Source organism: Arvicanthis niloticus, chromosome 12 (genome assembly GCF_011762505.2).
Source record: "Arvicanthis niloticus isolate mArvNil1 chromosome 12, mArvNil1.pat.X, whole genome shotgun sequence".
Lineage (NCBI taxonomy): Eukaryota > Metazoa > Chordata > Mammalia > Rodentia > Muridae > Arvicanthis > Arvicanthis niloticus.
In genome coordinates this window covers 69,176,890-69,204,418 of record NC_047669.1, presented here as the reverse complement: position 1 = coordinate 69,204,418, position 27,529 = coordinate 69,176,890, and the positions used below count along the sequence as shown (strand labels likewise).

General features: G+C 41.9%; 1 protein-coding gene and 1 pseudogene across 1 annotated transcript in view; one reads left to right on the top strand and one right to left on the bottom strand.

Annotated features, from left to right (window-relative positions):
* Map3k7cl (MAP3K7 C-terminal like) overlaps window positions 1-18,443 on the bottom strand; it is a 35,530-nt gene extending 17,087 nt beyond the window's left edge. The window contains exons 1-3 of the mRNA XM_034515232.2: window positions 17,997-18,443; window positions 15,367-15,475; window positions 3,794-3,855 (exon numbers count right to left, since the gene is read on the bottom strand). Of these exons, the coding sequence (XP_034371123.1) occupies window positions 3,794-3,855; window positions 15,367-15,436 (132 nt within the window). The 5' untranslated portion in view covers window positions 15,437-15,475; window positions 17,997-18,443. The remainder of the gene's footprint in view (window positions 1-3,793; window positions 3,856-15,366; window positions 15,476-17,996) is intronic.
* A 4,181-nt stretch (window positions 18,444-22,624) lies between these two features.
* On the top strand, window positions 22,625-23,034 carry LOC117717818 (large ribosomal subunit protein eL31 pseudogene; annotated as a pseudogene).
* The last annotated feature ends 4,495 nt before the right edge of the window (window positions 23,035-27,529 follow it).

Sequence of the window (27,529 nt, the reverse complement as noted above, 5' to 3'; positions counted from 1 at the left end):
AAAAGGCAAGTTCAGTGTGTACCACAGAGACACCTGTCACTGTCATCTCCCGTCAGATGAGAGGGCTTTAGAAGGCTTTGAAGCTATTGCTCAATTTATTATTTTCTTTTAAGCAATCATCGTTCTCCAAGTGCCTCGGCTTGATGGACAGAGTATCCAAACCTCTGTGTGTACCTCAGAATCTCCAGGCGTGACACTTTGCTTTTCGCTTTACAGGCTTAGAAATAAATCTCTTAGTGTTAAATATTTTGTTCAAGCAAGAATTTCACCAAGGAAGACTATTTGCATTGATCGAGCACATTTTTTTCCACATACTTTGTTAGGTTTCCTCATTAGCAGACTTCATTCCTCCCCTTACCCCAGTGTGAGACAGCTATCGGCTGAAGAGGATGAGGCTTAGAGAAGGCAAGCTTTGAGTCAAGCCTCAAGGACTAAAACATAACTCTTCACCTCAGGCTGTAACATGGATTTGGCTTTGCACTAGACCTGGAAAGAAGTTGGTTGTCTTTCTGAACAGAGAAAAGACAGAGGTTTGTCAACACCTTTCCAACCAGAAGAAAACCTCTTGTCTTTAAAGAAAAGTAGTAATGTTTCATTTGCTCTTAAAGTGGTGGACATCAGATAGCAGCTTCCTTTTCCCTAATTAAATAATCTAAACCTAACGTACCAAATATTGCTCCTCATGCCCACAAGGGATTTGGAAACTTCGTCCCAAGAAAGAAATGTAAAATTAACCTGCCACCTGCCTTGTGCAGAGGCTGAAGACCTAGAAATGAACAAATAGAGCAATGTTCACGTCACTCTACCTCACCCCAAGGTCTCTGACCCAGAGCCTTGCGTTAATAGAGACATCAAATGAAAGGTTTGTCATAGCTATTCTTGCCCAAGGCTTTTTTTGGCTTCTGTGAAAATAGAAGCACCATGAATTGCATGTTCAAACATGTCCACATTCTTGGCTTGCAGCAACAGAAAAAATCTCAGGGGTCAAATTGGTGATGGAGTATCCACCAAATAGATATTTTATAGCTACGCTCTATAAATCACCAAGGAATGTGCGAGGATATCAGAAAGTCCCAACGAGTTTTACAAGGGCATCTGAGAACCACGTCACTGGTAACCTTGCCAACCTTGAAGCAAAACAAGTCTCAATTTATCAAACTAATTTAAACGGCCCCCGTGTGTTCCACAAGTAGTAAGAGAAAGAGATCAGCGAATTGATTTAGACAAAACTTTGACCTCAGATCACTCATGTACAAAGTAGAGACGGAACAGTTAGCATCTATAGTTTTTGCAAGAACCTAAGGAGATCACATGTAGGGAAATGGCCTTGCCTACTATGGAGCCAGTGTGCAAGGGGGTGGGGGAGGAGCTCATTTCCAGGGTAGTAAGAGCTGGTATGATGTAAGTCTCCTGGGTAGACTCCCACAGTGTTCTTCTTTCTAATTGTCATATAGTTTCCCATAATGGATCATGACACTGAGACCATTACAGAATAGAAGAGCTCACATCTCACTGTAAGGAAGGCTTGATCCAGGTAAACATGGTTCCTTTTGTCCATAAAGCAGTTTCCTTGTTTTTAGTACAGGACTCTCTGATGTAGCATGGCTTAAATGTGTGTGCTGTGCCAAAGATGGGAACAGGAATGTGCTCCCTCACTGCCTTGTGTTTGGGGGTTTTGTTTGTCTGTTTGATTTTTTTTTTTTTTTTTTTTTTTTTTTTTGGTGCTCACGTCCTGGAGGATAGCTCTAGACAGAGGCATTCCTAGACGAAAGTCTAGTCAACTGGTAAGTGTTAATAACAAACTCAGTCTCATCTCTCACCCCAGAAACACAAATTGACTTGAGCATGTCCTGCTGTGCAGCTAGCAACATCTTCTCTGTTCAGGAAGCGGTAATGTCATGACCACACTGAAGGAGAAAACTCAAACCATGGGGCCGACCTCATTAAGGATCAATAAAAGTGAAAATCTCTCATTGAAGTGGAATAATTAAGTAGACTTAATTTCGAATATGTTTGAAATAGAGTTATAAACTGTAATTGAAGTTATAAGATTTAAAGGGACTCTAACAGGAAATTATCCGGATAATCATCTGGATATCTGGATAATCATCTGGATATCTGGATAATCACCTGGATATCTGGATAATGCTGACTCCTCTACAGACAGAGCCATAAGCTAAGAAAGATAATTGATATTCCAATTAGGAGAAAAAAATGATTTTTTTCTGACATACACACACACACACACACAGAGAGAGAGAGAGAGAGAGAGAGAGAGAGAGAGAGACAGACAGACAGACAGACAGACAGACAGACAGAATTCATTATTTATAATTTCATGGGGGAACAAAAACTTGAATTGACTTCCTGATTTATCTTCAGAACATGTTGAACCCTGTTTTCATCTTATTTCCATGATAATAAAATAGCTTAGAGGAGACAGCATCAGATAGGGGATCATGGTCCTTTCCCAGTCCCTGCTCCACTTAGGTAGTACATATATAGACAACCCCCGGAAGGCTGTACTCAAGGACTGTTATGTGTGATGTGAGCAAAACAGAAAGAAAGGATGCTGGTCCAGTATGGGAGTAAGGGAAGTGTGATTAGGTATCAGCAGCTGGAGATCCAGGCTGACAAGCCACATGGGGCTGGGGGGGTGGAGCACACAGAAGCAGCTGGAGAGGACATCTTCAGGATCACAGCACCACCTCATGATGGCTGTGTGTTAATCATTGCACTCTCCTACCTGCTAGGCATTCTTTACTCAAACCTACATACATGATCCTGACCTGTTGAACAACCTCCTGCGCTGGTTCTGGGGTGCTACACCTGCAGCCAAGAGAACTGGCTGCTCTTCAAGGACCCAGGTTCAATGACCCGCAACCGAGTGGCTTCTCACAACCATCTGTAACTGCTGTTCCAAGGGATCTGATAATACCAGACTCAAAAGTGGTACAGAGAGACGTGTAGGCAGAAACCCCATACACACAAAATCAACACTTAAAACCTCCTTGCCTAAAGCCAGAATATACCATCTAAAAAATTAAAGGTAAATTAGCATCTTTAAAAAAAATTCTGATGTGTTCAGCTGGAATATCTTTCCACAGGTCATCTAGAAGTGATATGTGCCAAATATTTTCTCGTAGGTAGAACCAACAATTTTCTGAAGGTCTTAACCCCCACTTGCTATGTTCCACAAACAGTGGTTCTTGGCCTTCCTAATGCTGTGACCCTTTAATACAGTCCCTCATGTTATTGTACCCTCCAACCATGAAATTATTTCATTGCTACTTGATAACGTTGTTATTGTTGTAAACTGTAATGTAACCATCTGATATGCAAGAGATCTGATATGTGAGCCACAAAGAGGTCACAGCCCACAAGTTAAGAACTATTGCCCTAGAAGTTGTCAGAAAACAGGGAAAGAGGCAGTTGGCAGGAAAAAAAATTATTCCAAAGCCTTGGAAATATGACAGTTTTTCTCTGCAGGGTTTAATACTAAATGAAGCAGAAGTCCAATGGCCTGGAGACATCGTAGTAAGGAAAAGTGGGATCACATTCTCAGCTACAGCTACTTGACTGAGCATTTGGAGTCCAGGTGTCACAGCTGGATAACCACAGGCATTTCATAACTGCTTCTGTCTGACCTTGGAGGTCTAAAAAATGCAAATGCTTAGGACTTAAAAGACACCCACCCTGTGTATCCGTTCGTATTTCCCTACTTAGCCATTTCCTGGCTCACCATATTTGCAGCACGGCAGGGAAGCAGGCAATGCCTTAGCAGAATCCTTACCTGGAGCTGCTGCTCTAGCTCTGGGAAGACCAAAGGAAGGGCATCTTCAGATGGTGTATCATCTAAAAGACAAAAATACAGCGGTTACTCACCATGCTGTGTCTCATGAGAGCCAGCCATCCTTTTATGTGTGCGTGGAGGCACACGAACAAAGCTTTTCAGTAAGAGTGCGTGTGTGTGTGTGTGTGTGTGTGTGTGTGTGTGTGTGTGTGTGATCAAATGTCCACTCTAATAACTCTCCAGTTGAAAAGGGCTACTTTATACTGTCACATTAGGCCAGACCAAAAAATCTGATCTGCATAAAAGTGCTTTAACAAGGTGCTAATGGGGTAGGCAGAACAACGTCAACGGGGCAGAAGGATATGTGTGAACAACAGTAGCTTCTTCACTGGGATAATTTTGCCCTTTATCCTGTCATAAACCGCATTTACAAGCACCTCTCCAGAACTCGGTCTGGATTACTATGGGCAACAGCCAGCAGCCCAAACACAGAATCTCTCCTTATAGAGTCAGGCAACACTGCCAACCTGGGCAGACTCCACAGCCGCAGTTCCAAAGGACTGTGAGCCCATACTACTGACACAAGCAGCTTGGTTAACTGTAGGCAGCTCTTACCCCTTCAAATATTCTTGAAAGTCTGTGAGGAAACCTGGCAGAAATGTTGTCTCAGATACTCAAGTTACCCCTAAATTTCTTCAAGAACGGGCTTGCTATACCAGCCTTGATGCCTTGGTAACAGGATCTGTCTCTCTAGAGATCTTTGACTCCACAGGGACATCAGTTATTCATTCCTTCCCCCAGTACATGCCAGAGAATACAACACACACACACACACACACACACACACACACACACACACCTCACAAAACCAAAGCCATTTCAAGACATAACAAAGCAAGGAAATACATTAGTTTTTATGTTCTCACTAGCATAATCAAACTCACTGATAAAACTAATTGATATTCATCTTTAATTATGCATGTCACACACAACAAAGGGAAGAACAGTCATGATTAGTATCCATGGAGATTAAGTTCCATGACCCCTCATGGATAAAAATCTGAGAATGCTCAACTCAAATCCTTCATCTGAAATGGAGCACTTACATATAACTTAGATGTCTCCTCACACATACTTTCATCCCTAGGTAACCCTAACAACACAATGTGGTTGTCATGGCAATAATTGCACTGTGTAGGTTAAGAAAAACAACAAAAAGGAATCCGTACCGGTTCAGTACACTCCAGTGTTTCCTACTCTTGGTTGAATCCAGATACAGAAGTCACAAATATGCAAGGGCAACTCCCAACTCCCTGAGAGCATGGTCCAAAATAAAGTAGTAAATAACTCAGGGCATTTGTGGATTCTGAGAGATGCTCTTTGGTGACATAAAACAAACGCCAAAGAGATGATTTAAACACGGACCAAACACCTCAAGGATCTGGTCACTCAGTAGCAGTTGGTATATTTTGGTCAAGAGCCTTGGGATAACATTCCCACTTAAAAGTGGCCTAAAATAATGGCAATATATCATCAAAATGAAACTCGTTTTGTAACTGCCGTTGTGCTGGTCAGTGGATGCCTATGGTTCACTAATAATCCTAAACACAGGCTTCACGGAAGGTGAAAGCCTGTGATGTTCCCTTCCCATCAGAGTAACAGCAAATTCTAGTCAGCTACTGTGGCTTCCTCGACCCGCAGCATCGTTGGTAAAGAGACTGGTGAAATTATCGCTACTGACACATTGCAGAGATACCTTCCATTATAAAGTTTATAAGATTGATTTGGGTCTTCAGTCCACTTAGTTTACTTCAGTACAGTTTCAAAAGCCTAGACATTGCAGTCATTTGAGTTCATCGGGGCTAACACCAGAACGATTTGGCACAGAAAATAGAAACACATTCTGCTTCGGCATCCTAACCCTGATGACCACAGATGAGGAGGCACTTGGAAGGAGAAACCACTTCCGTGAAGTACAAACACTGACAGGGCATGATAGGATTTTAGGAGCTATCTAGAATGAAGCTCAGGGCTTCCTGACTTTTAAGCCATCCTGCCCACCGTGTGAACACACTCCTTGCTTCATTTTAAGACAAGTGAAGGGTAGTTATCTGTTAGCTGCTCCATACTGTGAACAGCAAACGCCTGCTACAACCCAGAACGAATGAAGCAATGTGGATCAATGCTTTTATATATGCCACGCTGAGACACATGGGACTATGATTTGCGGATAAATGAAGGCTTGCGATTGGACCACTTTGACTAAAAGGAAAGTCTAATGGACATAATGGATGTTTTACAGACAAGCAGAAAGCACAAGACTTTTGTTTCAGAGTGGATCAAGCTGGATTAACCCGAGCAGGAAATAGCAGCGGAAACAAGAAAACCGAAGACAGATGCGAGGAGTCTACCAGCTCTGAAAGCCAACCGGCATCTCCCGCTCCGTGCCATCTGCTTTAGTTGGCAGCCGTGCCTGCCAGAAATTTCAGCGTTTGAGAAACTGCTTACAAAGCTACCCCGTGTTGGTGTGAGGGGTGTTTACTTTTAAACAGTGGCTGCCTTCTTTGACTGGTTTTTAAAATAGGCAAATATTCTAAAAGCAGAATGATGAATCACAGGATTGTGCCGAGAGGGAAGAAGGAAAATGACTCAGGCAGGCCACTAGACAGCTGCTCCACAAACATTTGGCCAAATCTTTGTAACACTTCCACCATCGTAATGGATCAGAGCCCCTGAGAGTGGTCAAGTTTATTATGACAATTCAGAAGCACACAGCAAACTGTACAGTAGCTATACCAAGAAATCCCTAGGCATATTTGTTAATTTTTTTCCTAATAGAAGCAGTTACTAGATACATTTATAATGGGACAAGAATAACTGCATTTTTATTATGATTTAACTGCCAGATATTTACTGTCTATCATGGGCACGGTAAGGACTCAGACTCCATGCTGAAGTGGAAAAATCACTTTATCCTGGGCTTTAATATGTTGAGAAAATAAAATGAATGCTCTGTGAGCTTCATAGACCAGACAAAGGCAGGGCTAAATCCCAGTGGTATAAGACTCATCTAACACGCATAAGAGCCTGGGGTTATCTCCAGCACAACCTAACAGAAAGACCAACTAAAATGCATCCTAAGGAATTGCTTTTTTATTTAAAAAGATTTTAGACACTTTTGCCTATTTCGTGTATGGATATTTTACCTGCATGTCTGTTTCTGTACCATATACATGTATGATGCCCACAGAAGCCAGAAGAGGCCATCTGATTCCCCTGAGACAGGCATTATAGATGGCTGTGAACCAGCGTGTGGATACTAAGAATTGAACCCAGGTCCTCTGGAAGAGGAGACAGTGCTCTTAACCACTGAGGCAAGGATAAAATACACAAAGGAAAGAGTTAGAAAGGAGAGGGAAAAACATTAATAAACAGATGTTCACTACCTGTTTGGCAGCTGTGGTGTGAATAAGCCACAGTGGTCCTTAAGATAAAAGTTTCCTGTTGGTATTTCAGCCACATGGATGTTCCATGTGCACAGCACATTTTATGATGGGTTCCTTTCAGCATCTATAGAGCCGATGTTGGTTGGTTTTTAAGGGCATTGTGTTTTCAGACTTCTTTAAACCATCTTGTCTATGTTTTTTCCATGAAACAGATTGACAAGATTCACCAAGGCTGGAAGCTAACCTCTCACTGGTATCTAGGAATTACTTGTTCCATCTGAGTCACGACAGGATGCTGAATGAGAGGAGATGGGTGAGCATTTAGCCCAGGCCATTGAGAGCAGAATAAGGACCAAGTTATAAGAAGCAGAAGGAGCTCTCTAAAATGCCATGACTAACGGATGGCCTTGTGAGATGAGGTATCTCCCGGCCCAGGGCTCACCTTCCAGCCAATCATTTTCCCAATGTGCTGTTCACCTTCCAGCCAATCATTTTCCAGAGTTGCATTTCACAAACCAGAACAAATTTTGGAATAGTGGAAATCATACCTTAGATTGTATGCAAGTTTTATCTTAGTCTATGAACAGGATTCAGAAACAATTACCGCACATTCTCAGTTTCCCTGTGCATCAGAGAGAGTGTTTTAGAATAAAAAATTAGATGAAACTTAAAATGAAAAGGCAGACATTATATCGCATGATTTCTGCTTTGTACCTTAAAGCCACATGATCTAAAACTCCATGGTTACACCTGCTTTTTGTTTCAAGTGAGAAAGAAGGAAACTCTGTCAAACAGTTCTAACAAAACAACATTTGAGAATTGCTATCCTAAACAGTCTCTTCCTTGGGCAACATTTCTGCTGGACTTTGGGGTCCAAAGATACTGTTTCCATCATAGATATAACGGGTAGGTAGAATGGCAGGCACTAAATCCATGCTTATAAAGACCTTGGGTTTTGGTACGGGGAGCCCAGAAGAAGAGCAGCCACATTTAGCAGACACTCCCAAGCCCATTCCACTCTGCCATACAAAACGCAACAGTTATCCTCTGAATAACTGTGTTTTGTAAGCTGGGGAGATGGCACAGTTGGTACAGCACTTGCTATGCAGACCCAAGGGTCTAAGTTTGATATCCAGAACCCAGGTAAAGGGCTACGCAGTGTGACTCATGCCTATAACCTTGGAGCTAACGTGCAGCCAGAGGTGGATAGGCTTGGAATATTAATGCGGTGAGGAGAGAAAGCCAGTAGGACAGGCATTCACCGATGGTTCTGTATCATTAACAAACACCCATGGCTTTGATTGGTGCCACCTCTCGTGAATATGTTAGTGCTCTTTCTCTGCAGAGAAGGACTTGCTGCAGCTTACAGCAAATTTTGTTTTTTTTTTTTTTAGGAGTACTCTTCAACACCCTGTTATTGCCGCTGTCATCTTGCTGGTTCCATCACTCATCCTTTCTCTCTCAGAACGTTTTAACTTACTCGGCTCATTGGTACTCTGTCTTCCAAAGGCATCGAGCACAGCATGTCAGACACAGCTGGCCCTCTACACCTGTACGTTCAGCCAGTCATAGACTGAAAATGTTGGATGAATGTAATTATGTCTGCAGTGGCATGCATCAGCTGCTTTCCTTGTTATTTCTGAAATAGCACAAGGTGGCAGATATTTACACAGCCTTCATTCTGTATTCGGTTAAGTTATCTAGATACTAGACACAGGAGGGTGTGCACAGGCCATGCAAACATCATGCCATTTTATAGAGAGGGCTTGAGCATCTGCAGAATTTGATGTTGGAGGGTGGGGTCTGGAATCAAGAACCTCAGAAACCTCCGGAAAAGGACACTTCCTGCTCAACACCCCACCAAATAAATTTTCCCTTTATCTCTAACAGCATACTAGAAATAACCTCTCGTTCTCCCACTGACTACTAGGATGCTATTTGCTGTCAGGAACATTCAAGTTTAAAAAAAAAAAAGTTATGGTCTTTATTATACAGTGTAAGCTTTCCTGGAACTAGTGGGAATCCTCCTGCTTCTGTCCCTTGAGTTCCATAGGTCTGCACCACCATGCACCGGCTCATGAGTTCCTCTCACTGACTGAGCCTTACCTCTGGCTGGTACACAAATACCCAGGACCTGGCTTTGAAGCCGTCCTGTTTACTAATCACTTATTTGAAGCAGGCTATTTAGTTCCCTTAGGGAAACATTTGCAGAAATGGTTACGACATCTTCCTGCGGGGTTATTAGTAGTATGAAACCGAAGTGGGATAACACAATTATAAATGTCCACGTACTCCATAAACATTTACTTCCTGTATAGCCTTTCTTTGAAAACTTAAGCAACAGATTCTAAACAAAATAAAGAAAACTGACTGCATCCCAGAAAGAATTTTTACTATTAATAATGAACGCCGAAAGGCTGTAGTATTGTTGTATCATTGATTTCATAAATGTGTTGTGCATCTCTGAAGTTGAAAATGGCCGCATGGTGCTCCTTTTCTTGCTGGGTCTGTCAGGCATCCAGAATTCTAGTAGGACTTTAACTTTTACTTTCTACTAAATAGATAGGTAAATCGATCGGACCACAGATCAGACTAGGGATTAAAAAGTAATCCTTGCATTCGCTTATGGTTAGACATAGTAAGACTTCTGAGCATCTTCCTGGAGAAAAAAAAAAAAAGATTAAAAGTCTAGAGAGAAGAGAGTACTAGAAACACCTAGGCCCTGGAGAGAGACGGAGAGATAATACTCAAAGTAGGAAAAGTTGATAGGAGAGAGTGGCAAGGGACACGTCACCTAAGACATGTCTGATAGCCATGTGCACTGGGACAGAAAGGCCACTGTGCTGTTCAAGCACACGCACTTGAAGCTGCTTCAGCTACTGTACAGAATTCCCACTGTCACACAGAACACGTGGATTTTTTTTTTTTAGATAAAAATAAAACACATTAACGACTCTGATAGAACAGCGTCTGGATTTTTAGACTAAATCCTGTGTAACCACACAGGTTGTGCCCCAATGTGAAAATTCCAACAACTTAATTTTTTAAAATAAAATGTTAACAGCTTCTAACCTAGGCTGATGCTAGCTTAGTATCCTTGGAGTGAGAGTGGAGTGGAGGGAATGAATACAAAGTCTGTATTTATATGAGCATATGCCACCCTTGTAACCCAGTTGAAGGTAAAGAAAATTCTCGGGTAGTTAAAAGGAATCCTAACATCTGTCCAATTCTAAATTCTCTCCCACTAGAATGAAGCCTGTGCTTCATCATAATTCAAAGTAGGGGGTTCTTACTTCTTCTCAGCATACTTATTATTGTGGAAGCTAATTCAGTGAAAGACCTTGTTTAGGAAGTTAACATTTGGGAATTCCTGATTTGGAAATAATATTTAGCACCTGTGTTGGGGACTTAATTTAATGGATTCCCAAATTACATGGGTATTCCCACGATTGCTTGTAAGACACTGCAGTTCCCTGCCCACAATTGATTTTGATTGGGAAATAAAGATCCCAACATCCAATGGCTGGGCAGGTAGACTGAGGCAGGACCTTCAGATTTGTGGGGGGCTAGGAACTGGGAAAGAAAAAGCAGGCAGAAATCTCCATGAGAGGAAAGAAAAAAGATTGGACCCAAAGGCCTGCTGACATGTGTGAATCAGGGTAAGTGGCCATGGGCCACTTCTCCGATTGGACCTGGGGGTAGCAGAGATGAAATATAGATTTTAAAAGATGTTAACTCAGGAGTTCTGGAGGGGAGTGTTTGCTAGCAGGGGAAGGTTTAGGAGTGCCCAACTATTAAGCTAGTCACCGCATATCAAAATTAACTGGTGTGTATGTAGTGTGTGTGTGTGTGTGTGTGTGTGTGTGTGTGTGTGTGTGTGTGTGTGTGTTACATTCAGGAATCCAGAGAGCTCCTGGGTGGGCAGAGCTCACATGAGACCCGTGGGGAGCTGAAGCATTAGTTACACTCACTGATACAGTATTGAAGGCAGGCACAGCTGCCTCCAGGAATTACAATTACCTGAGTACCAATTATGAAGGACAGAGGTCTGGAAAAGATGACTGTACCTTATAGGACTCCATATATTTCTCTTCAAAGCCTGCCTTATATGGAAGCCGCCTGAGGTCCACAGAGATTCAGAAGGTCTGTTCTTCATTTTCTATCAATGAACAATCACCAGGCTTCACTCTCAAAAGCCAAACTGTCACCCAGTTGTTCCAATCCTTCCTTCAAAATCTTTTTCAAACTCCATTATTTCATCCTAAGCCAGACTCACATCACTTCGTGTTGGTACAGAGCACCTCTTCCATTCTCTCTTCTCTCTACAGTCTAGACTCTTCCACCAAATTTCCACCCTTTTGTTATATCAGCATCTGGGAGAACAGACCACGGTTTAGTGTTTTCTGAACATACCACACTCTTCCTGGCTCTTAGGTTTTGCTCACAATTTCTGTTTGGAAGCAATAGGAAGAGAAGTTGCTAAAAGATATATTTCTCACATACATACTTTATACCTAGAGCTGACACTTTTCTTTTCCTTAATCTACCTCTCAGCCCAGTTTTATTGGCAGCTCCTTTCAAGGGCTTTGCCAGTTTCTCTAGATAACATGGAATAATGAGCAAATATCAGACTTTTAAGGGTGTGTGTGTGTGTGTGTGTGTGTGTGTGTGTGTGTGTGGTTTTGTGTCTTTCTTCACTGTGTGCATCATGTCTTCACCCCACCCCAAGTACATTGTAATAGCCTTGTTAAAATACTGGAGGCATAGGAGATAAGAAACGTCAGCTTCTGAGAGAGACGATAGTGGTAGTCACTCACTGGATTTCTTATCCTCAAACAACAGCAGGCAGCTATACACTGTGAAGTATATCTTGCCATCAAGAGGCAGTGTGGAATGTCCATGGGGCACATGTGCCCTAGTCATTTATATTTGTCTTAATACTCCCCAATCAGTTACCATAATTAGGGGGACAACTTGTCTACTTTTAGTCTCAGGTTAGCACATACACATGTAAATACACAAAATAATAGAAATAAGTAGATATTATCAAGATAAATTTTATACATGTATAAAATTGCCAAAGAATAAATGATCCACAAAAAGAGAAACAAATATATCAGCATTCACAAGATGCCTTTCTTTCCTTTTCACTCTGCATATTCATCCATAGTATATCTAACAGTGTGGAATTAATAACACCTCCAAAGGTCGTGTTTCTTTACCCACTTGCTATGAAAGTGTAGAATATTTCCCTTTGTTCTTTTTTTTTCTTCCTAAATATATGGTCCACAGGATGGACACCCTGGAATTCGAAAGGCATGTACAGCTTGTGTGATGGCAAATGTTACTCTGTGTGCCTGTGGAACGCCCCGCACACTCCTTATTCAAGAATTCTGAGGGAGTGTCCCGAATAGCTGCAAAGCATCTTTTAGTGAACTAACAACTTTGTGTGCATGGAAAATTTCCAAGTCCTCGGTTCTGACCCGTCCTTGAAATGTTGCACATTTACTGTGTATAAACATGTAAGGACTTCCTTTGTCCTCATAGAAAAGTAGCAAGTCTGTAAGATCAAGATAGACAGATAGATAGATAGATAGATAGATAGATAGATAGATAGATAGATAGATAGATAGATGAATGGATAGATGAATGGATAGATAGATAGATAGATAGATAGATAGATAGATGATAGATAGATAGAGACAGACAGACAGACAGACAGACAGACAGATACATATATATGTATATATAGATATATTATATATGGGGCCTTTATACATATGTTCATTGTTCTTAACATGTTTATTTATGCTTTGATAAATTTACACATCTACACAGGGTATTTAGAGCATATCCACCCCCCATTACTTCCCTCTGGTCCCTCTAGTGCCCCAACCCATCTTCCTCACAAGTTCAGGTCCTCGGCTTTTGTTTTTCTAAGCATGTGTTCTTGATGGATGCTGTCAAGGGATAAACTCGGGCTAGATTGAGAAACAATGAGAACTACCCACTGCCTTAGATTCTATAGGCAGACAACCTTCCTGGACAAACTGAGACACATCGATCTTAAAGCTAAAATAGTTCATCATGGTAGATTCTTTATAAGACTTCCTATGCATCCTTTTGTGGAAGTAGGGGGGTAAGGATTACTTCCAGTGTAGCCTGTTTTAAACACATCTGTTAAGAAACACACATAATAATAATAATAATTTTGTAATAATTGAGTAAACCAAGTAAACCAAGCTTTATAGACTGAAAATTTCTTTGTAACACTGTTTATTATAATGGGACATGTCCTGTGCCTATGGGACAGGAGTATAAGAAGACATCTTCTTACTTCTTCTTACTTCTTGGATTATGAACTTGTGTGTGTGTGTCTTGAGGTCTACTTGTTGCATCCAGGCCATTTCTTGACATTTTGGAGCTATGAAGTGTCCTAAAACCTGAAAGGAGTTTTCTTGTACTTTTTAGGGAAGTAACAAGACATAATGAAGGGATTTGGACTTCTAAGGACCTGGGGGGTTGGATCATAATTCCATTGTTTACCTGACAATGTGGTCTCTGGCCTCAGAATTCCACCCTGTAGGTGTGGAATGTTCGTGCCTACGTTATATGGTCATTTAAACGACTAGCACAGAGCATAAATAAGTTCCTACTGCAAAGAGAATCAGAATGACAGTGTTTGTTTCTATGTTGGTGTGGGTCTTCCTAGTGCAGATGTTTCTCCTCACCAGTGTCTTACAGAATAATCCTAGAGTGGGAGACCCAGTATATTAAAAGGGATCATGGGATTAGTGTCAAAAAATATATAATAAAGAGTCAAGGTTTCACCTCTCCATGCTCCAGTACATTCTGCACTGTGACCACCGTCTGGTCTGGGAGACTTCTGGGTAGACGAACAACTATATAATCACACAGCATGTAGCATGTGGGTGTGTCATACCAGAATTTCTAGAGCCAAATTCCTTACTTTACATTCTTTTGGAATGATTCTGCCACTTTTCACACATTAATCGTGTGTGTGTGTGTGTGTGTGTGTGTGTGTGTGTGTGTGTGTGTGTGCATGTAGAGACCAGAAGACAACCTTGGTGGCACTATTCAAGTGCCACCCACCTTGTTCTTTGAGACAAGGTCTCTTACTATCCTGGGACCCACGGGGTAGGCAGGGACAGAGAGTCCGAGGATCCTTCTGCTTCTACTCCCCAATACTGGATTTACAAGTGCGCACCAACACGCCCAGTTTGCCTGAGGCTTCTAGGGAACTGAGTTAGGATCCTTGCGTTTACGTGGCCAGCACTTTACTGGCTAAGCTATCAACCCAGCCCTGAAGCTTTAATTTTTAAAACATCATTCCTGTGTGGACTCTACAGGGAGAGCGAGTGAGAGAATAGCAGAGAAAATGAGGCTCCGTTCTCAAAAGACCTGAGGTTTAAATGGTAACGCGCGAGCAGGTAATTTTAACAGGCGCCATTAGACTGAGCAGCGGCCACTGCCGGTACTTGACTAGCAGACCTTCCTTTTCATAGTCACGGTGACCTCCCACTACTTGGGCCCCTTGATCAAGGGTGGTGCAATTCCATATTCGTGTTAAGAGGTCACCGAGGGGAGCTATGACAAAAGGCTCTAAATATGGCAGGCTCACCTCAGACCTTACTATTTCTAGAGGCCCCTCCTCACCTGCCCCATTCATCATTCCTGGTGAAGTCTGTTTGTTTAGCTGGAAGTGTGGGAACACCAGTAAGACACCAGCCTCGCACTCCTGTGGCTGGAATGGGGACAGTGATATTTTTATATTTTCTAACCAACTGCCAGCTCGTAATAAGCATTTCCTTGGGCCATTTTAACAATGACATCGTCTGCTATCCTTAGAAGTTGTAGCTCTGTGAATCTTATCCTGAAGGAAAGGTAGAATGGGGAAATGAGGGGGGAGGAGTTACAACAACCAAACTAGTGGTGGTCGTAAGGGGGAAGAAACTTCTAGAAGCACTTCTGGAATACCTAACAGTGTGTGTTGGGGTATCACATGCCTTCTCATCAGGTCATGCAAGCATGCAGCTTTCAACATTCTCTGTGGTTGAAAATTTTCCAAGTGTAGGAGGCAGCCCGCTCCCCTGAAGCCAAGTGTACCTGGAGCATCATTGAGGCTAAATGCGATGCGTACTGGCTTATCTGCAGGTACCCTGGCTGTGCTGACCATGTGGGCACCTGAGGCCCGGCCTTCTCCTGGGTCTTCCAGCTGCAAGAACAAGAGATAGCCAATGTCAGTTTACCTAGCATTGTACTCCAACTTTCCAGAGACCCTCGGAAATTAAGAAGGGAGATTTAGTAAGTTGCCTTTTCCCACCCTAGGGCACACAGCTAGAATTACCAGCACTTGTAGAAGCAAGAGGATCAGCTGATCCAAAGTAATATGTACTAAATTGTGAGTTCAAAGCCAGCTTGGGCTACATGAAGCCCTCTCTTAAACAAAACAGTCAAAAGCATCCCATGAGTGTTTGACTCTATTTATTAAATTATTATTTAGTTAATAAACTTAGAGATAATTTGTGGAAAACATCCTATATTCATGTTTCTATTTTTTTATTGTAAGTATGTACCTGGGCCATTTTAATTTTTTTTCTCTCTTCTACAAAAAAAATTACTTCGGTAATAGACATCCAGAATGAATGAAACAAAGTTTAAAAATTCCTATCTCATAGTTCCAATATTGATTTTCATTGATCAGTTGAATTTTGGTTTTGAGGGTCGCCTATTATTTTTAATTGGGGACACTATTTTTAAAAAAGATACAGTCTTAATAGACTGTCAGATGGCTTCAGACTAAACTACTTTTCCAGGCTTATGGGGCCTGGGAGAGATCTCAGATTGTAAAAATGCTTGCCATGCATGCAGAAGGATCTGAGTTCAACTCTCCTGGAAAAGACAGAGGTCATGGTGGTACAAACGTGTGACCTCAACAATAAAAAGACACAGACAAGCAGATCTCTGAGACTCCTGGGACAACTAGCCTAGCCTAATTGGCAGCAAGTCCCATGTGCTAGTGAAAGACCAGGCCTCAAAGAACAAGGAAGACCAAACTGGGAATAACCCCAAAGGTTGACCTGTGGCCTCCACATACATGTGCACACCTGCACAGCCATGCACACACACACACACACACACACACACACACACACACACACACACACAAAGCCTAAATTAAACATAATGTTTTTGTTTGGGAGGTAGTAAAAGATGAAAATCATTTAAAGTAAGCCCAAACCATTTTATACCACCTGACAGTTGTAGTATAAAAACTACATTCTTAACTATCTGATGACCTAGAGATCTATCAAACACTTGTGTCTAAGGCTTCACCTCTTAACAGCAGGGTACAACCCAAAACAAAACTTAGATGTAGGGCACAGGGCTAGAATTACCAGCACTTGTAGAAGCAAGAGGATCAGCTGACCCAAGGCAATATGTACTAAACTGTGAGTTCAAAGCCAGCTTGGGCTACATGAAGCCCTCTCTTAAACAAAACACCCCAAAGCATTCCATGAGTGTTTGGCCCTATTTATTAAATTATTATTTAGTTAATAAACTTAGAGACAATGCATGGAAAACATCCTATATTAGCATTTCTGTTTTTTTGATCACGCCTCTCCTTAACTCTCTCCTCTTCATCTCGTGTAGGCAGAAACTCAAAAAACCCTGCATGATATTTTGAGGAAAATGTCTCCAAAAATGGCAAAATATAAACAAGATCTTTAGCCATCCTTGACAGGATCCTGGGAACCGCAGTAGCAGAATATTTTCTCATGGTCAGGTTTTTTTTTTCTCTCTCTCTCTCTTTTTTCCCATAGCTTTTCTGTGTCTAAAAATAGTATCCAGAGCACTGGGGTTTGTTTTTACAATTACTTATGTGGGCCAGTCCAAGGCATACACTTTGTAAACTGTCTTAGGTACCATACTGAAAGAAAACAAGCTTACGTTAGCCATCCAGTAAAGCTAAAAACCACAGCAAATGCTTACAAGCCACTTAGAATTCTGTTGAGCCCACTAAGTTAGTCCTCAGAGTTAATAGCTCTGAGCACTGGACATTCTCCACACCATAGCACATAACTTTATGTTACAAAAGGATGGTATCCTGAAACGACTATGACTTAACACGGGACTTCTTGTTATTACAAATAAATAAGTAAACAAACAAACAACCTCCTGGCATGTTTCTGTGTAGTTTCTTCTGCTTGGTATCAGTGTTCTCTTAACCACCTGTTTCTGAAGAAATAGCACAGACAGTCTCAAACTGAACAAACCAAACAGAAGCTCTGAGAGTTGTAGCGGAAAGGGAAAGTCTTGCCTCTCTCTGGGCATCCTACAGCGCCCAGTCCGCCTGAGTGTGATTTCTAGGGATGGAAAGATCACTCCTCTTCAGGTACATCCCTTTCCACTTTCCTGTGTCAACAAATGAAGCACGAGAGACGGAAAGCTGCCTCTTGGGTTTGCTAAAGAGACCTCTGCTCTGGTTTCAAGCTAGAGGAAAGAAATTGATCAACACAGCTAAGGGCAATACAACAGAAAATATCTGTCTGCCTCTGAGAGGGTAACATCTAGATCCGGTAGATTTTGAGTTCCACACAGCAGCCACACTTGCCTTTCCATCGCACCTCCTGGGGGAAACGGCTGCTGGGTCCTTCTCGGGCCACTGTAACGGAGCCTTAGTTAAGTTGCCGGTTCTCAGAGCAGTTAGCCGAGGTTCACACCTGTTGCCTTACCTCACTTAGTTGAGAGTCTGCCCTTGTGTAATCCAGGGCCAGCCACTGCCTTGGCCAGTCGTTGAGTTTGTGGAGTCAAGACTCAGCGAGAGAGCAGTCTGCACCTGCTGCATAGCAGACACCGACACTCTGAGGAGCAGAGACAGCTGCCCAGGCTGCACACTACCTGCTCTGCCCCGGACCCTAGCGTCCCATCCCACGGGACCTCCCTGTTCCGCTTCCTCGCATAGCCCCTCTCTCCTTTCCTTGCCACTCCAACAGCCAGGATGTTGTCATGTTTCTAGAAAAAGCAAGAGCAAAAGAAAAACCCTCCTCCTGTCAGAAGCATTGGTAAACGGCAAGTTGTCGAGCGTCCAAATGTTTTAATTCATTAGTCCTGGCAAACCTAAAATACAAACAGCCTTGCTTCACAAGACAGGAATGTCTTCGTGGTGACCCAATCCATGTCTGTGTCTATTCCAGCGAACTGGCAAAGATAGCATGACTCTCGTCAGCAAAAATGTCAGCTCAGCTAGACCCAGCCAACTTGGACAGGCCACTGGCTGACTCTTGGATCGTAGCAGGGATGATCCCATTAAGAAGGTGAGCTTTGAGGTTGAGCTGGGGTCTCAGCTTGATGATTCGATCCATTCTACAGAGGCAGACTTTCACAAAAAGGGGTCAGGGGTCAACCAGGAACATCGGGATCCTTCCAAGTCCTCTTTACAGTTGTAAACTTGGATGCCTTGGGGTATTTAAAAATAACTGAACCATGATGTGAAGGTTAAATGGTTAAATATAAATAACGTGAAGAGAATGCAAAGACAAGCCACACACTGAAAGAAAGTATTCGAAAAATGCACAGGGGAATCCAAAATATGGGAAGAAAACTTACAACTGGACAGAGGGGAAACAATCCAGTCGGGGAGAGGGAGCAGGGGGAGAGGGGACCGGTGGAGAGTTCTGAACAGACACTTTTCCAGCAAAGATAAACAAGTAACAAGTAAACCTACGGAAAGATGATGGGCTTTCGTGTCATTAGAGAGCCCCAGACTGAAATAATGGAGAGTTGCTAGGCACCCGCTCCCACGGCCCACATCCCAAAGCCATCGGATGAAGTACCTATGGAGAAGAATGCTAGTTCTCCCTCACTTCTAGTGGGAATACAAAATGATAAAGGAACTCTCGAATACAATTTGATCATTTCTTACTAAACGAAACACATTCTTATCGTGCGATCCATCCGTCGCAGGCTGTTCCATGGTCTAGCATCCAGGTTCACCTGACAATTATATGTGATACATTCAGCCTCAAAGAAGTCAAAGTTGTCCATCTTTTATGTGCTGGATGCCAGTAAATAATTATGTCTTGCATTTTAAATGCCATCCAAAGGATTCGTGAAGGCCACTGCATAACTTTGGAATGATGGAAACTTTTGGGGGGTGTGGTCTCACTGTAGAATTTAGGTGACTGGAAGTGTGCCCTTAAAGATATTGGTGTTCCAGCCCCTCCTCTTACTTTCTCTTTGCTCTCCTTGATGTATTAACAGGGGCAGTTTTTTTTTATATCACATGTTCCGTGATAAATTGCCTCTCCACAGGCCCAACAGCAACAGAACCAAGTAACTATGGGCTACTTTGAAACCATGAGACCAAATAAATCTTTCAGACTTACAAGTTGGCTTTCTTAGGTCCTTTGCCAAACCAATGAAAGCGAATGCAATGTCATCTCTCTAGTAACTATCACATCAGACCCCTAGGTCTGTGTCTAAAAGAGCTGATAGTGATACTGATGTTGCTGCAGTCATCAGTAGCTGCTAGCATCTACTGATAACAGAGTCCAGAGACACTGATAGTTAGGGATAGAAAACAGACCTTTCTTTTTTATTTTACTTTTTTATTCCATATTTTATTTATTTACATTTCAGATGCCATCCCCCTTCCCCATTCCCCCACCCATTAATCCCGTATCCCACTCCTCCTCCTCCTTTTTTGCCTTTAAACTGTTTAAATTACATGAAAGTATTAAGGTCAGTTCTAGGTTGAGGAACTAGCAATACAATAGATGCAAATAGTCAAGGAACAAGGAAGACAAAGAACTTGCACAGCAATAAACAGAGTCCTGTGGTCACTTCTGTGATCACTGTTTCTAAGGGCTTTTCGGGATAATCAAAGTATCTGAGCACACTTCCCTGTCCTAGTCCAAAGTCATTTTCATGTCCGACACCTCCTTCTTTGTTCTAGACTAAGATTTAGATTCCTGTCTGAAATTATTTCTTTGTTCTAGCCCAATGTCAGATTCCTGCCTGCAGTCCATTTCCTTGGCCTTGGCCTATGTTGGATTCCTTCCAGGCAACCCCAAAATTTCTCTACATCTCCCCCTTTTTATTGCACAAACCAGACTGAGACTGTCTTAGGTTGTTTTGACAAGAAAGCCTTCCTTCTTCATCATGGAATATGCATTATCATAAGCAATGCACTTCTGTCTTAGGTTGGTAAGGCTCTCTGCAGATTCTTGGCTTGCCAGCCAAAAGAGACCTTTCTTAAAATGACAGTTCATATTAAATACATGGGAATCATATCCTTCTGTGATCATGTACATGAGAGAGTCATGAAAGTAATCCTGGAGGCTTCTCAGTGCATGGACTATAACATTCATGGGTGCATCTTCTAACATCAAAGATGACTTCAAGAGAGAGAGGACTGCCAGATGCTACAAAAAAAATATTTCAACAAAAGATAATCTGACAACAGTGAGTAAAGAATAAATAAAAGATTTTTTTACTTAGACTATTTAGATACTCTAAGTATGCTCTATCCAAACCTGATAATATAAATTGAAACTTTTCCAACCATAATATCTACTAACTCTTCTGTCACCTGAGGAATGATGGTGCACATCTGAATTCATTACCCAAAACATATTCAAGCAACAAATAGGAAACACAAATGAAATCAAGTCCCACTATTGAAACCCAAACTAACACAGATAGCACTTTAGGAATGCAAAAAATATATATAGAAATTCAATCCAGAAAGGGAGGATATATGTGCACATGAAAATATTAACACATCAACCATATGTTTCTGAGTGGTACCAATACCCACTTTTTTTTTTGTTTTATTCTTTTCAGCAATATTTTCACTGTTTCTGTTAGTCAGATTTTCATTCAAGACATTTGAGACAAATCAAGTGAAAGGGGGAAGGGCTTAATTTGTGTCATGATCTCAGGAGCTTCCGTCCACGGTCACTTGGGCCCATTGGTTGGTGCCTGTGGCAGAACAGTATTCAATGGCAGGAGAACTTGGTGGAAAAGACTGTTCTCCCTCATGGAATGAATAAGAGAGAAAATTCAACCATCTCCCAAGTGCCCAGTTGGGGATCAAGCCTAGAATACATGGGCCTTGGAAACACTACAGATGCAAATTAGAGCATTGTTATGGGGGAGGGAGTTATTTTTTAATAAAAATGGGACTTTCCGCTGGGCATTATGTACATACCTTTAATCCCAGCACTTATGAAGCAAAGGCTGGAAGATCCACGTGAGCTCAGGACCAGTCTTGTCTACACAAAAGGTTCCAGACCAGCCAGAACTAAGGGGCCATAATCTGTTCACATACAAGTTTGTTTCTGGTTAGGATCTAGGATACGCTCATAGTATCGACTGTTATCATCATTTTGTGATATAAATTTCTCAATACAAACATTTTGTGAAGACTTTGTATTTTTCAGAGCAGTGTTTCCTCTAACTTCCTTGGTTGCTTAGGAAACATGGTCACTACATGGTTAGGTCATCCTCGGGCCAGCCTCTCCTCCTAATGCTGACCACAGTCAAGCCTCAAGTCCCCAGAGCCTCTTCCTGCTTCTCTTTGGTTTGTCACAGTAACACAACAAAAATTCCACACAAGCTTCAAAGATCAAAAGCAATCACAAGACACTGACCCATTGGCTTTCCTGTTATCCTTTTAGATGGTGTGCAAGATCTTATAGATTCTTGAAATTTTATTTTATGTGCATGTGTGTGTGTGTGTGTGTGCCCCCAGGTAAACACTAAACACCCTCCTCCAGATTGAATAGATTTTTTTTTATTTCTTTAAGATTATATCTTGTCACCAACTTTCACTCTGAAGGAGACTATGGATTGCTTTTAGGAATCCAAGTTCACTTGAGGTTTCAGTTAGCAGAATGACCAACTTTAGATGGTTGTTTTTCCTGAAGCTCAAGATTAGAATGAGGGTGAGAACCACTGAACTTTCCTTTTCAGTGGTTTCTCCTTTATGAACCTTTCTAAAGAAGATGGTGATGTCCACTCAATGTTCTGACACGGGGAAAGAAAGATGGGAGGTGTAAAACTGTGACCTATGAGTCCAACCCAGGCTGCTCTCTGTGTATACAAAACTCCACTGGAACACAGCCATAACTGCCATCACTCAGTCCCTGTTTTTCTCACTGAAGTCAGAGCCAACACACACCACTTAAGAAGCTAAGAATCTGGCTGTCTAGGTCCCAGCCTGGTTCTTCTCCTAGAGCTTCAGTTAACCCAATCAAATAATCTATGCTTCGATTTCCCCAGCTACAAAGTGGGGGGTACTTTATCATTATTAAGATTACAGGAGTTGACTTCCCTTCCTACAATCTCTTGCGCCCTTCCTTTCCAACTTGGGCCCGGTAGAATGACTCCCGCAAAGAAGGGTGGCGAGAAGAAGGGCTGTACTGCCATCAAAGAGGTGGTGACCCAAAGAGGTGGTGACCTGAGAATACACCATCAACATTTACAAGTGCACCCATGAAGTGGGCTTCAAGAAGTGTGCTCCTCAGGCACTCAAAGAAATTTAGAAATTTGCCATAAAGGAAATGGGGACTCTAGATGTGTGCATTGACACTCAATAAAGCTGTCTGGGCCAAGGGAATAAGGAATGTTGCATATCCCATCCGAGTACATTTGTCCAGAAAATGTAATGAGGATGAGGATTCACCAAACAAGTTCTACACATTGGTAACTTATGCGCCTATTACCACGTTCAAAAATCTACAGATGGCCAATGTGGATGAGAACTAGCCTGCTGAACATCAAATAAAGTTGCAGAACTACCAAAAAAAATTACAGGAGTTAATATAAATGTATACAAGAATGCCAGAAATCATCACTATTCTAAGGGGAAAAAATTGGAAAAATTTACAAAAAGAACATTTACACTACCTGTTTTAAGCTCAGGGAACACTGAAGACAAGGGGTCAGAAAGAAATGTAAGAGTAATTGAAACAAATGGTACATCTCATGCTCATAGATACACAAGCTTAGGGACTATCCCTGAAGATGGGACAGAAAGATTGTAAGACCCAGAGGTTTGGGAAGATAAGATCAAAACACTGTCTTCAGGACATGATGAGACCAGTGCATTCCTGAACTCAGAGCAGGTATGGTTGCCTGCCCAAGACCAACATAAGAATAAATCTGCCAACAGATCAGCGTGGTACTCCTAACTGAGGAGCTGTGAACAGCTAGTGGTTTCTAGGGGAAGGAGATTCAGTTCTTATTAAGGGTGTGACTGCTGGCAGTCCAACAATAGTCCAGTAGATGGCTCCAAGCCCAGAAATACATGGAAAGCACAAACTGGACTCAACTGGTCCTTTAAAAGAGAGGAGAAAGTTGGTGTGGTGGCACACACCTTTAATCTCAGTACTTGAGGGGCAGAGGCAGGCAGGTCTCTGTGAGTTTGAAGCCAGCCTGATCTACATAGTGAATTTCAAGACAGTGAGACCCTGTGCCAGAGAGAGAGAGGCAGGGGAGGGGCATGGAGAGAGGGTCATGATGTTGGAAGAGGGACATGGGGAGGTATTGGATCTGGGAATTCTCAGAGAATTAATAAAAATATTTTTAAGATGAAAAGAACAACCAAAAAAAGGAGACAAAGACTATACAGGGCAAAAGACTGGGGAAAGAGCTGTTACATACTGTTTTCTAGGCATGACATATCATGATCTCATAGCCACTAGAGTTGCCGTTAGTGAGCCTGGGTAAGACGTGACATATTTATAGTCAGTCATATATGGATCAGGGAAAGATTCACTGGGAATCCTATCCTCTTTGCTGAACACAGCCTAATGGCTGTGGTGAATTCTGGGGGAGGAGTGGCTATTTCGTCTCCACTGATGGGCACATGGTCAAAGAGATGGCCCTGACAAAATTCAATAGATAACAGGACAAAAATATATTCATGTAGGAAAGAAACTTAAAGTGGGGAGAGTGATAAAGGGAGAAAGGGAAATAGAAGAGAACTGAGAGAAATCAGAATGCGTTATGTATATGTGTGCAACTACCAAAGAACAAACAAAATTAAAGCTTCTGTTTATTTTATTTTTATTAATCATTTTATTCATTTACATTTCAAATGATATCCCCCTTCCTGGTTACCCCACCGCAATCCCCCCATCCTATCCCCCTTTTCCCCTTCCCTTTGCCTCTATGAAGGTGCTCCTCCACCCACTCACCCACTCCTGCCTCACCCCTCTAGCATTCCCCTTTGCTGGGGCATCAAACCTCCAGAGGACCAAGGGCCTCCCCTCCCATTGATGCCAGATAAGGCCATCCTCTGCTACTTGTGCAGCTGGAGCCATGGGTCCCTCCATGTGTACTTTTTGGCTGGTGGATTAGTCCCTGGGAGTTCTAGGAGGGTCCAGTTAGTTGACATTGTTTTTCCTATGAGGTGGCAATCCCCTTCAACTCCTTCAGTCTTTCCCTTAGCTCTTCTATTGGGGTCCCTGAGCTCAGTCTGATAATTGGCTGTGAATACCTGCATCTGTGTTGGTCAGGTGCTGGTAGAACCTCTCAGGGTAAAGCTACTTTTTTAAAGCAAAGAATAAAGGACACACACACAAAATATTGACATATTTATAGTCAATCATATGGATCAGGGAACAGTTCACTGGGAACCCTATCCTTTTTTCTGAACTATTGGCTGTGGTGAATTCTGGGGGAGGAGTGGCTATTGTGTCCCCCTGTTGGGCACATGGTCAAAGAGATGGCCCTGATTAACCTGTGATGGCCCTGGATAACCAAAGAGTACACATGGAGGGATCCATGGCTCCAGCTGCACAGGTAGCAGAGGGTGGCCTTATGTGAGGGTAAGTGAGACACGTCACATCTCCACGACCTAGTTTGCTCAACTAGGCCAGCAAACTTGCTGTAAAGAAACAGAGAATGAATACTTCAAATGAATAAAGAAATGTTCGCCACCCTTAGTCATCAGGGAAATGCAAACCAAAAAGACTCTGAGATTCCATCTTGCACTTGTCAGAATGGCTAAGGTCACTAACATAAGTGACAGCTCATGCTGGCAAGAATGTAGAGCAAGGGGAACACTCCTCCATTATTGGTGGGACTGCAAACTTGTCCAGCCAGTGTGGAAATCAATATGACGGGTTCCTTGGAAAATTAGGAATCAATTTACCTCAGGATCCAGCTATTCCACTTGGGGATATACCCAAAGGATGCTCCATCCTAGTCCAAGGACACTTGCTCAAATATGTTTGTTGTGGCTTTATTTATAATAGCCAGAAACTGAAAATCAACCTAGATGTTCCAGGATATTGGATAAAGAAGATGTGGTACATTTACACAGTGGAGTATTACTCGGCTGCTTTCTAAAAAATGACGTCATGAAATCTGTAGGCAAATAGACAGAACTAGCACAAAGAAAAAATTATCCTTAGTGAGGTAACTCAGACCCAGAAAGATAAATATGGTATGTATTCACTTGGAAGTGGATATCAGCCATTTAATTAAATGATAACCAAGCTATAATTTGTAGAACCAGAGAGGGGTCTACAGGGAACACAAGGATCTCCATGTGGGGGGGGGATAGAATAGATTTTATAGGCAGACTCGGGACATGTGGAGATTGAACTAGAGAGATCAGGTAAGGGGAGAGAGGGTGGAGGAAGAGAGTGTGTAAGAAATTGTTGGAATTGAGGGGCATTGGGGGAATATGGAAACCTAGTTCAGAGGAAACATCCTGGAACCCATAAAGGTATCCTAATGAAGACTCATAGGAATAGGGGATACTTAGTCTCAGCTAGCATCTGAACGAACATAAAGCTAGGCGAGGCTCTCAGAAGCTTGCTCTTTTCTAACGAGAGGCAGAAAGGAGTGGATCTGGAGGGGAGGAGAAGCGGGGAGGAACAGAGAGGATGAGAGGAAGGGAAATGATGATAAAAAGAATCTATTTTCATTGAAAGAAAAAAAATACAAAGAACGAATATTCTGGGTAAGTTTTTCAAGGCACATGACCTTGGTTGTAACTACTCACCCTCTTAGTCTTAGATGAGCAGACACAGACAACAGACAAATTGGAAGGACGCCAATAGAATTTTATTTGGAAAAATAGTAAATAAATTTGTCCAGAAAAATTCCAGGAAAACTGCATACTAGACAATAAAATTACCATTTATTACTATTTTCAAATGTCCCAAATTTTATTCCTCCTTTGACTTTTTTTTCAGTATTTAAAAATGTAAGAACCATTCATAAGTGTTGGACCCCACAGGCAGATGGTGAAGCAAGTCTTCATCTGAGGCCTTTGATCTAGGAGGAGTCAGCCATCAAGCCTACATTGGACACATCAGGATTTTCCTAACTGGAATACTGTGGTGTTTTGTCTCTGGCTTTTAAAACTGGTTTATCTAAAAATTAAAAGGCTTTTATACTCTCCGAGTTTTCTAGTTGCCGTTGATTAAACTTGACATCTGTGTTCCTGCTTTGAGGGCGGCTTAGATATCAGGCTCTTGGAGAGAAAATGAAATTTCCTTTCTTAGCTGATAAGAAAATCGTGTTTATCTTATATAACCCAACAATCCACATATTTCCCAATAATACAACCTAAAAGGTCTCACATTTTGTCTTTTATTACAATATAAGTAGAGTTACTTTTCTAAATGCTATCCTAAGTACAGCCTAGATTTCTTATCATCTGTAAATATTCCAGTTTGCTCCTCCAAAAGACAACAGTACCGCTTTTCTTAACATAACCAAAGTACTATCACGTCAAGCAACTACCATGAAAAGAGTTCTCTGAAATCATTAATTTTGTGATTAATTTATTTTCCAGCTGTTCAAACTTCTACTTTTCTTACACCTTTTTCTTCTCAATTCATGTTTATTTTTTAATCTAAAATCCAAGTGTAGTAAGTTGTTATGTTTCTTACCTTTTTAAAAAGTCTGTAATTACCCACTGCCTACTTTTTTACAGTTTCAAATCTGTTAAATAAGTAAATATCCCTACAGTTTCTCACATGTACCCATGTATTATTATTATTATTATTATTATTATTATTATTATTATTATTACTATTACTACTTTTATGTTTTGCAGCCCAATTGTTGCCTCCGTCCTGGTCCACCCTCCCACAGTTCCTTGTCACCAAGAGGATGTGCCCCTCCCCAACCTCTGCCAGGCCTCCCCGCTCACTGGGGCCTCAAGTCCATCAAGAGTTAGGTGCATCTTCTCCTACTGAAGCCAGACCAGGCAGTCCTCTGCTATATATGTGCCAGGGGC